General features: G+C 44.1%; 1 protein-coding gene across 1 annotated transcript; it reads left to right on the forward strand.

The window, feature by feature from the left end:
- Window positions 1-1,664: 1,664 nt before the first annotated feature.
- Window positions 1,665-11,467, forward strand: ano10b (anoctamin 10b). Its single transcript, XM_035157616.2, has 16 exons — window positions 1,665-1,881; window positions 1,985-2,039; window positions 3,616-3,890; window positions 4,286-4,459; window positions 5,265-5,402; window positions 5,676-5,792; window positions 5,885-6,001; window positions 6,148-6,480; window positions 6,713-6,895; window positions 7,297-7,352; window positions 7,443-7,517; window positions 8,118-8,282; window positions 8,367-8,558; window positions 8,642-8,779; window positions 8,863-8,979; window positions 9,885-11,467. The coding sequence occupies exons 3-16, from the start codon at window positions 3,623-3,625 to the stop codon at window positions 9,906-9,908; spliced, it is 2,097 nt and encodes a 698-aa protein (XP_035013507.2). The 5' UTR covers window positions 1,665-1,881; window positions 1,985-2,039; window positions 3,616-3,622; the 3' UTR covers window positions 9,909-11,467.
- The last annotated feature ends 58 nt before the right edge of the window (window positions 11,468-11,525 follow it).

An 11,525-nucleotide genomic window follows, 5' to 3' on the forward strand; every position in this document is an offset into this window, starting at 1 on the left:
ACATGGAGTTTGAAAGCTGCTCTCAAGTTGCATTGTGGGAAATGTAGGACCTTGTATTTTCAAATCCAGCCGTAGTGTCCAGAGAAAAACACACAAGCAGACGAGATTCAAACGGAGAATCTTCTTGGTGTGAGGTGTCAGTGCCAAACACGATAACTCTGTTACCAATGTAGAAATGTACATGTTTAGCCGGGAATAAATAATATATAATATAATATATGTTAATGTTCACCACTATTCTCTAAGTTGAGTGTGTTAGCTAATGTTTGCTGACTTGCACAAAGTAAACGTAACGCTGGTATTTAGTAATAACTTCATTCAAAATTATTTAGACCCTAACTTGAATATTGGATATATTCTTAAATTATAAGAATACACACAGATACACTGTATTATAAGAAAAGAGCAAATATTTAAAAAATGTATTTAGTAAATAAACATAGCGAGCATGTCTACTTCATATTAATCTGCTGCAATTCACCATGAGGTTTTCCTCAATAAATATTTTAAATTTTTGGTGGAACAAATAATATAAATATATATTTTTAAATGATTTTATTTGATCAGTTATAAATCAGAATTGAAATAAAAAAATACAAATGTCCCCTCATGTTTCCGACGGGGGGGGTGATTCTGCCCTCACTAACATTCTGCTGATGCTGATTGCAACAGGACGCCGTCAATAAACGACACTCGGAGCCGAGGGAAAGTAAAAGAATTAACGTCTGAAGGATCAATAGTGATGCAGCAAAGTGTCTCGTGGAGGCTGACGTCACCGATACGAACAGAGAGGTGTTTGTAAAGATGAAATCTACTCTAATGGAACTATACATATATATATATATATATATACCCTTGTCGGGTTCCTCATCCCTAAGTTAGTAACTGCTGTCTTTGCGTGTATAAGCACAGAACATGGTGTTGATGAATCTGAACCTTTCTACGCTGTTAAAGGTTCAGTGTGTGAGATTTAGTGACATCTAGTGGTGAAGTGTCGTGTTGCAGCTGAACACCCCTCACCTCACCCTCCCCCTTCCAAACATGACAGAGAACCTGTGGAAGCTTCAGTTGTCATAAAAACTCAAAAGGTTTAGTTTGTCCAGTTTGGGCTACTGTAAAAAAAACATGGCTGCCTCCGTAGAGAGGACCCGCTCCTGATGTAAATATAAAGTATTTAAGTATCTTAATATAAAGGCCCCATTCAAAGGTGAAGAAAACAATAATTTGTACAATTTAGATGAAACAAACAAGTGAAAACATCACTGGGATTATTTCATATTCAGTTTCTGCCAATAGATCAAATTCACCTAATTCTTACACACTGGACCTTTAAGCACGTTTCTGTTGCATTTTGCTCTTTTGAGTTTTTATCCCTCTACAGCTCTGACACTATTTGAACTAACTCAGAACAGAGCAAACACTATCAGCAGGTCAGAGCGTCGGTGCAGAGTCACTGAACTGAAGCCTCGCAGATTCCCTGTGTGCACATTAAAGGTCACCGGGGGGGGGAAATCTGATTCCCCTGACATGCTGTCGAAGTTGCAGATTCCCTGTGTTTCTCAGACCAAACTGTAGCTGCGCTGTCGACACCTCGTCATCCTCTTCTCTCTTTCATTCAGACCAGTGAGTTCCTGCCTCTGCGTCACGGGGGCAGCTCGGCCGGGTGGTGCAGTAGGACCCTGAGGTGCACAGGCAGCAGTAAAGGCAGCGAGCAGGCGTGGAGGGAGGAGTCTGAATGGAAACCAAACAACCCTCCACACCCTGCAGTGACTGGGAAGTTCCTCCGCATTCCTGCCATACACACTCACACTCACACACTCACACACTCACACACACATGAACACAGGCAGAGATCTGGGAGGAACCACACACTGAGGCTGGGTAAGTGTCTGCAGACTCACAATGTCCGGTTCCTTCCTGGTTTCTCTCCAGCACGACTGAATAGATGTTGTGTTGTGTTGTGTGTGTGTGTGTGTTCCCACAGGAGTTTGGAGGGGGTGTGGGCCGCTGTAGGAACCTCATCATCAACGTCCTGCCAGGTATTGAATCTGCATTCTCATCCTCTCTTTACCCTCATGAGGTTTCAAACAGCCTCCAGATCACAACAGGAAGAGCCACTTTCTGTTTTCAGTCTTTCTGTCTCGTCCTGTCAACTGAGCTACAGACGCACTCCTCCATGAGTGCGTCTGTAGCTCAGTTCAAACCCTGTTGACATGCAGCCAAGTCAAAGGGAGTCGTTTTATTCTGTCTCGTCTGTGGTCAGAAACAACGGATGTTTCCTCCCCTGACAACCATCTAGTGTCAGTTCACATCTTCGGGGGTTCAGCGAGGAACTAACTGCCCGAGTGCGAGCGACAAACTACAGGATGCAGATCACTGGAAAGTGATGCCAGATATGTTTGCTAGTTCAGTCTCACATGCAAATGCAAAAGCTCCATAAACCTCTGTATCACACTTAATAGCTGGTAATGCAAATGCAAAGAATAAAAGCAGCAGCCGTTTCACCGCACTCAAATATGTAAATATGACAAGTCCAGTGCACAACAAGGGAGAAGGTGATAATGTGGTGGTTGGTGACACACTAACCTTAAACTGCTCTGACTTCTTCCTTTCAAAACACGTTTCTCATAACTTCACAGCTTCGTTCTGCTTGTTAAATGATTATAGACGAGTCATGACACTGATCTAGGGTTTTAGGTTCCATCTTGTTTCATGTTTTTTCTTCCATATTTACTTTTTAAGATGTAGAAAAGGTGTTAGACCTCGACCTCACAGCCGAGCCAGCAGCTCTGTGAGGCGGCTGCAGTGCCTCGGGGTGAACGCTGAAGTCAGGACGCTAACATGCTCATATTTAGCAAGTGGTTAGCGTTAAACCACAGTTTAGGTTTGCATGTTAGCATTTGCTAAATAAAAAGTTAAAGCCGATGGGACTTGTCGTTGTCTTTGTCGGAACAAACTGAAACTGACGGTGGTAGAAGGTGAGATGAAGATGAGGGATCATCATTATTATGAATAATAATTATGAACTTCCTGGTGGTGGTAAAGTGGAAAAGTCAAGGGGTCCTGCTAGAGTTATCCTCTGGGAACCATGAATTTCTATTGACTTTGTAGGAATCCTTTCAAAAAAAGATTCTCAAAATCAAGACATCTCACCAAACATCGCAAATTATGGTGGTAGAGGAAAAGTTGACCTGCTGGTGGCGCTAGAGCCTAAGTCAGGGGATCACTAATGTCAAAGGGGATTCATCCTCTGGTCACCATTGATGTTTGACCATATTTCACCAAAAGATGAAAATGTCAATCTCCGACTTGGGAAAGACAAAAGTCTGCGATCATCAGTGCACTAATGTAATGCTGTGTATAAAAGGTACTATTGATAAAGTTTGATTGATTGATTGATTGATTGATTGATTGATTGATTGATTGATTGATAAGTGTCTGGCCTGAATCCACTGGGAATAATAATGTCTGTACGTTTCCATCAGTGGAGCCTTGACACGTAACAAGGAAATAACAGTACGATAGAAGAAGGGAACTTCCCCTCGAACTCCTCTTGTTGTCCACGTTGAACATGAGCCGCACACTTCAGCTGTTGTTGTGAACGTGTCTTCCCAGTGTCACCATGAGCAAGGCAGGAGGTGATGAAGGTCGAGGAGCTGGCGGCAGCAGCAGTGAAAAGGCCCAGCAGCCGGAGGACGAGACTCCCGAGGGAAAGGTCCCGGGCAAACTGAGCGCTGCCACCACCGGACCGGGGTGGACCAAGGTCGGCTGCCCCTGCTGCATGTCGGAGCGAGTCGAGCCGCTGGTGCTGGTGAAGCTGGGAGAAAAGGTTCGGCCGGAGACGAAGAGGTGGCTCATCAGACTGATCGGATCTTCTCAGAAAGATGGCGGTGAGGGCTTGAACGTGCTGCAGCGTAGATGCAGGGATCAGTTTACTCTCTCTCCATCGATTGCAACCGTGCAGAGAAATTCATGCAGCTCAAACGTTTCTGAGCTCTCGTGTCGGGAATCTATTGACAGTCATTGACCAGAAGGTCTCCAGCATTTGATTGCATTTGCATTTACAAGCCCGTTAGCAATGCAGATAGTGGATAGTGAAATGATTCCATGTAAATATATAGAAAGAGACAATTTCTGCATAGAGTTCAGACATGATTCTATCTGATGGTGTCCTGCAAACTCATGTAATGATGATAACTTAAATTAGCACGACCAAAAACTTAATTAAGCTAAGGGGCTAATTCAGTTCCTCACTGAAGTCAGCACTTTATCACCCCGCCCCCAGGTGCTGGGTTACTGGCCCACCCAGGGGAGGACGCCGCTGGTGACATCATCGTGGTCTCCGCCCCTCGCTGTACGTTGCTACGAGCCACTGAGGAGCTGGGTCTGTGTAAACGTTACGACAGCGGGGACATGGAGGCCTTCTCCTACAACGACAGACACAACTTCAAGGATTTAGGTACAGCAGAGGAGTGGATTCACAAAAACACTTAAAGGTCCAGTGTGTACGATTCAGGTGAAAGGATCTAATGGCAGAAATTGAATATAGAATAATCCTAGTGATGTTTTCACGAGTGTGTTTCATCTAAATTGTACTAATTGTTGTTTTCTTGCCCCTAGAATGGGGCCTTTATATTTAAATACTTCATATTTAAATACTTTATATTCACATCAGGAGCGGATCCTGTCTACGGAGGCGGCCATGTTTCTTACAGTAGCCCAGACTGGACAAACTAAACATATTTTGAGTTTCTATGACAACAGAAGCTACCACAGGTTCTCTCTCATGATTGGAAGGGGAGGGTGAGCTGGAGGGGTGTTCAGCTGCAACATGATACCTCACCACTAGATGTCACTAAATCCTACACACTGAACCTTTAGTACAATATTAACTTTAGCAGCTGCTCATATATCTGGGTTTTAAGAAACGTATATAAATCCAAACTGTGTTACTGGAGTGCTGCAGTTTGGCACAAGCATCGTCCATGTGCCAGATGTTAGGTTTGGTTAAACGTTGGTACTGTGGTGAAATGTGTGGCGTGGATACATTTTCTTTTGTACATGAAGTGTTGTAAAAAATACTAGTAATTGGATCATCATAGATACGTCATTAAACTGACAGTAAACGGACAGTAAGGGAACCAGGGCCTGCGTGAGGAGGGGAGCGCTCTTCAGATACTTCTCTTGTATTTTGTATTTGTCTGTGTTTGTCGCCATGCATCACTGTCTACACTAACATCCGTGTGTGTTCATGTGCGTGACAGACAACATGGAAGTGTTCCTGACGCTGGCGGAGCGACACTACATCGTGAAGTATGAGCTGGACGGTCTGCGAGCGCAGAGAGACCTGAGGGTCCCGGGTCTGATGGACTCCTGCACGCTGCAGAACAGAGACAACATCTGTGAGTGTGTCTTCAGATCTCAGATCAGTGCACACTGGAAAAACTGAAATAATTGGATCACTCGTCAGTGGAATAATGTGAAGCTGAAGATCAACACTTTAAAAAAGATAGAGCTGGTTTTATTCAAGCTTTTACTCACTGTCAACAAATAACATTAAAACGACTATGATTATGAATTAATTATTGCTTTGTTAGAAAAGTGCCGCTCCTTCGTTTCGTCCATGTTCTCAAGTCAAGTGTTGTGTTGCTGTTGTGTTTGTGTAACTGTTGCAGGGCAGAAGCTCGGGTCGGCCGGTGTGATCATAGACACGTTTCCCCTTCACAACCCGGAGCAGCTGAAGGATCTCAGCCAAGCCTGGTACACTGGTAATCAGCTGGTTCAGCCTTTGGGTAGGTTTAAAGATGCATCACACACAGACACACACACACACACACACAATGGATGACTTGTTGTGCGACAGCTGCTCTTTTGGTTCATCCAGATTCGGTGAATGCGTACTTCGGAAGCTCCGTGGCGTTCTACTTCAGCTTCCTGGATTTCTACACCTGGTCTCTGCTCCCACCAGCGATACTGGGCCTGACCATCACGTACTTCTCAGGTAGGTGTGTGGATTCATCGTTTATGTTCATGTCACGGTTCTAGACGATGGTTTCGGCTCAGCCCTGCTTGAGAATCCGGGCGGAATGATGCTGCGAACCTTAAAAACAAACTAACAGGCCTCACAGCTCCTCTTGCCCATCGCAGGTGAGGTTCAGAAGGAGACGGTGGAATCGGTCCCGGGGTCACAGGTCGCGGATGAAGGCGAAGACTCGGAACCCAGCAGTCACATGATCCAGGCGGTGTTCAGCATGCTCTGGTCCACGGTTTTCATGGAGATGTGGAAACGCAGGAGCTCCTCGCTCTCCTACCGCTGGGGGACGCTGCACCTCGCCGAGCGCTTCGCGGAGCCCCGGCCTGGTTTCCACGGTGACCTCGGGGTCAACCCGGTGACGGGGCGTGTGGAGCCCCTCTTTCCCGAATGGCAGAGAGACCTGCGCATTGCACTGGTGTCACTGCCAGTGGTCGGGCTGTTTCTGGGTAAGAATCTCATTTTGAATTGATTGATGCTTGTTGCTGAGCTGAAAGGCAACAAGATACTGATCAGCAAGTAAAAGATGAGGTTTTCTGATCTTCTAAGCAGTACAGAAGCTGTGAAAAATATGAAATATGTAAAAGCACTTTGATGCAGTGAATTGCTTCGTTCTGTGAAGACATCAGAGCCTCCTCTTTCCTCCTCACCTCTGCTGCACCGTCACGTCTCCTCCTGCAGGGCTGGTGGTTCTGGGGATGCTCTGTTTCTACTGGGCAGAAGCTCAGGTGCAGCAGCTGAACAGCGACTGGGACTCCATGCTGTCCCAGACTTTGCTCTACGTGCCCTCGGTGCTTCACATCCTCTATACGAACATGCTGGGGTCTGCTTACAAGAAGGCGGCACAGAAACTGACTGAATATGGTGAGTGAGGAGGCGGGGGGGTTGGTCAGAGGGGGAGTTTGGATAACACGTATTTTGAATATGATGATAAATCAATGGTTAGCACTTTGGTAAATTTGGTACAGCTCATTAAATGTATTTAAATATTGAGTCGTCTGTGCTGCATCGTGGTTTCAAACTCCAGAAAACTACCTAAAACTACCTTTTGAGAAAAATATTGCATGTCCCATCTGCTAACATGGAGGAGGTGGGTTTTATGTACCTGTCTGTCATGTCGTCCATCTTTACATTCAGTCTGCGGCACAGACGCAGTCAGGAGGAAGACATGAGAGAGTAGATTATTAATATTATCATAATTCTTATAATTATACCATCCATTAAATTACAAGTGCCTGATGTGACGTGTTCTCGTGTCCTGTTAGAGAACCACAGAGAGGAGTCGTCCTTCCAGAAGCATCTGACGTCCAAAGTGTTGGTGGTTGGTTCCAGTTCTAATCTCCTAATCACCAGTTATCTCATGAGTAAGAACCCAAACACACTCGTTCACTCTTCTCTCTTCTCCCCGTAGTTCACCTTCTTCAACTACTTCGCTGTGCTCTTCCACATCGCCTTCTTCAAGCAGGATGTGCCTTTGCTCCGTAAGGTAACTGCAGCTCCTAAAGGTGGTACTCCAACAATACTGCACTTTATTCAACTTTACATGACACCACACATATAAAGAAATAATGCAAATAAATGCAGCAAAGCCTGAAATATTCTTAACGTGTAGTGAAAACAATGAATCACACTGAACTCCCATAAACTGTCTTTAAAACTAAAGGTTTCCGAGCTGAAAAGGGAGAAATTTCCAGGTTGAGAAATTCCCCAGAGACATAAAACTTTATCTAATTGTTTTAACAGCCCGATTAACTGAATCAGCATTTTGATCCGTATATTTGTCGTAAAGATCAAAGTATTACGTAATTTTGATCCTTATTTAATGTATTTTATTTCTGTTCTACTCACAACAATTTGTAAAGCTACGCTAATCTAGTCCACACTTTTTGGAATCGTTTTGTCATGTATGTAGTTTGGTACGTAGCTTAAATAAATCTATTGTTAAAGGTCTGAAACTGCGCTGTAGCGACGCTCTTTATGAACAAGCTAATCTTCAGAATGATTTAAAGACGAGATTTAAAGAAAAGTCATCAAAGGTTATAGAAATGGTTTAAATCCCATGTTGTCTTCGTCCGTGTGTCTTCAGCGTCTGGCGTCTTTGCTGATCGTGACCCAGCTCCTTAACCAGGTGACCGAGGTGGTGATACCCTTCCTGGTGGACCGCTTCATCAGCGCCCCCCACAGGGCAGACAACGAAGACGACCCTCAGGAGGACAAATTCAGGAAGCAAAGCACCCTTCCTGTTTTCCCTGTGTGTATTCAGTATTGAGAATTCCTTAAATCTGCCGGTCAACACAAAGATCCTCGTGACATCGAGCCTGTTGTGTTGCTGCAGGGCCTGTTTGCAGAGTACATCGAGCTCCTGGTGCAGTTTGGGTATCTGAGCCTCTTCTCCTGTGTGTACCCTCTGACCGCCGTGCTGCTGCTCATCAACAACCTGACGGAGATCCGGTCGGACGCCTACAAGATCTGCAAGCTCTTCCGCAAGCCCTTCTCCCCGCCTGTGGCGTGCATGGGCGTGTGGCAGGTCGGCAGAAACACACGACACACTCCACCACGTCTTTCAGTTAATGAGCGAACGGCTGACGTCTCTGTCCTCTGCTGCTGCAGGTCGCTTTCGAGGTCCTGAGTTTTGTCTCCGTCGTGTCCAACTGCTGGCTGCTGCTGCTGTCGCCACGGTTACAGCAGCTGTTACAGGAGGGGGGGCTGAGCACCACGAACATTCTGCTGTTGGCTGTTTTGGTCGAGGTGAGAAGGACGACGGAGAAATCGAATAATCAAACACACGAGTGCGTTCTCTCAACATGTTCCATCTCTTTGTGTCCCTGCAGCATCTGCTGATCCTGGTGAAGCTCGTCATGTCAGTTCTGATCCCAGATGAACCGGACTGGATCCGAAGGAAGAGGGAGCACATCGAGTTCACATCCATGGAGGCTCTGAAACAGCAGGTCAGCCCGATCCTTCCATAAGTTACATCATCACCCTGCGCACTGGAAACACTTTCTGCAAAATGCACGGGACAGATATTCACCAGTTTATCTCCAGATGTTTAACTTTTGGAGCTGATTGATCAGAGGTTAAAGGTCAAGGTCAAGAGAATATGGTCCAAAAAACACATTTTCATAGAAATCTCTGCAAACAATGAAGAGATGTTGATCCAAAAAGTATATCTGATCATGTGATGTCATATGATAAGTGATGAAAGAGCAAAAGCAGCCAATTTTCAACAGTTTCTTCCCACAGGACAAAAGACTTAACCCCTACAGTCAAAATAAGCTACTTTTACTTTTAAACCACAGTATTTATTATGCCTGTTATTATGTTTTTATTATTTAAAAAAGATTTTAGCTTGATTTCACTTTGAGATTAGCGCTGCTGGCGTCTTTTAACTGTTAGTCTGCGCAGATTGGTTCACTCTGTGTTTTACTGACACGGTGGAATCACAGAAATAAACTTGATACTTGAAACAAAGTCACAAAGAAATAAGAAAATGACATCATGCATTGTTCAAAAATGCATTTTCCAGGTATCTCTGCTTCCTTTAGAAGTATCGACATCACCCAGTGATCCAGAAACAACATGTCGTGGGGATGATGTCATCATGACATCACCGTGAAGTCAGAAAATGACGTCATATTGTGCAGTAATGCATTGACTTCTGAATCCAATACGATACGAGACATATCAACCAATCATTAGTCATCATATGGTTTCAATGACAAGACGTCATCACTCTGAAACCTCATCTTCACAGTATCGACCCAGCAGGAGGTGTAAACGTGCTGCAGCTTCTGTGTCGCCCTCCTTCGCTCTGTCCTCCTTCACCTGACCATGTTTGTGTCTCCTCTTCCAGAAGCTGCAGTCTGAAGAGCGATGATTGTGTCTCAGTGTCCAGTCGCTGCTTTGTGCTTCAGCCACAAGATACAGTCCGACTCCTCAGTGTTGAGTTGACCTCTCCTGCAGGGACAACAATACAAGCAGCTGTAGCCTGATACTCCCTGTGTAAACGTTAAACTCCCTGTGCTTCTCTAATGAGCAGAGTGCTTCTGCAGCCCACACACTTTGGAATGCACCTTTATTTACTCTACACACAGACTGCAAGTGCAATTAAAAACAGCTGTTTAAAGTATTTCCCCCCCGATATTACACAGCAAGTGGAAAGTAGTGGTGGTTTGTACATGTGCCCTCTAGAAAGACGACGTGAGGATACAGGAGGGTTTGTTCAGATTGGATGAGAGAGATCTGAAAATCGCCATGTCAATATTTAGGGCCGGACAGGAAATAGTATTTAATGTGACTGTACTTGACAAAATGTTCCTTTGTTTGCTCAGTGCTTCCACCTCGTGATGAAATGCAGCTAGTGCTCAGGATCTATAATCAGAGGACAGCATCGTCATAGGAGAACAAACCTTCTAGATATGTAAATAAAAGTCTGTATTAATATGGGTCATATAAATTAAATGTCACACGAATATAGAAAAACATTCAAAAAAACATCGTCCCAAGGCCCTGTTAATAAAAACTCTTTATAATGTAATCTTTAAACTTGTAGACTGTATTTTACAGTACAAATAATATAAATGCTTTTAATTTATATTATGGGTTTGGTGCAATTTAATATGTATAAATACAAATTGTCCTAATTTGACTCTCTAAACAATCATATTTTATTTTATCATGAATTCTTCTCCCATTGATGAAACTGTCCTTCTCTTATTATATTTCCTGAACTAATCACACGAGCTGTGACAATAGGAACAAGCTTAACATCCAATATAATCTGTAAATTAAAGCCAACACAGCCGATTACGTGCCAAGATTCAAGATTTGCCTTGAACTCGATGGCGGAGCAACCAAAGAACCTTCACCTGCTTTGTTATTAGAAATATATAATTTTTTACACGTGTGGATTTTAGTTTGTACTCACTACTGTGCCTCTGACGTCACTGTGCTGCGGTCACTATCACATCCTGTAGCTGAACACTTGGTGTCGTTTACTCTTCACATTTGAATTATTACGAGTGTGCAAATGAAGCCACTGGGGGACGTGGCACCATTACTTCCATACTTGCTGAACAGTGCTGTGTTGTTCATTGTATTGTCTAAGTTATTGTTGTTAGGAGTCAGTATTCCCCCTCCAGCCACCAGGGGACACTGTGCACCTTTAATTGTATTTAACATGCAACTTCCCACCAGCCCTGGTGGCTGCAGAGACACTGATTCAGCAAAGATGCAGAGTGATGGTGAGATGCACTCAGTCGGCTACAGTCGTATATTTCCACTAGTGGCACTAATCGTAAACCTGTGTGTGAGTGTGTGTGTGTGTGTGTGTGTGTGTGTGTGTGTGTGTGTGTGTAAATGAAGATATAGGATCAGGATTGCAGGTCAGAAACAGGTGTTTGCTGGTTGTGCTAAAATAAATACACAAAAGGTAAATGGTCAGTTGTCATTTTTTTCAAAATTTTTTAAAAAACATAATGAGAATTTCACACAA

This window comes from Hippoglossus stenolepis, chromosome 5 (genome assembly GCF_022539355.2).
Source record: "Hippoglossus stenolepis isolate QCI-W04-F060 chromosome 5, HSTE1.2, whole genome shotgun sequence".
NCBI lineage: Eukaryota > Metazoa > Chordata > Actinopteri > Pleuronectiformes > Pleuronectidae > Hippoglossus > Hippoglossus stenolepis.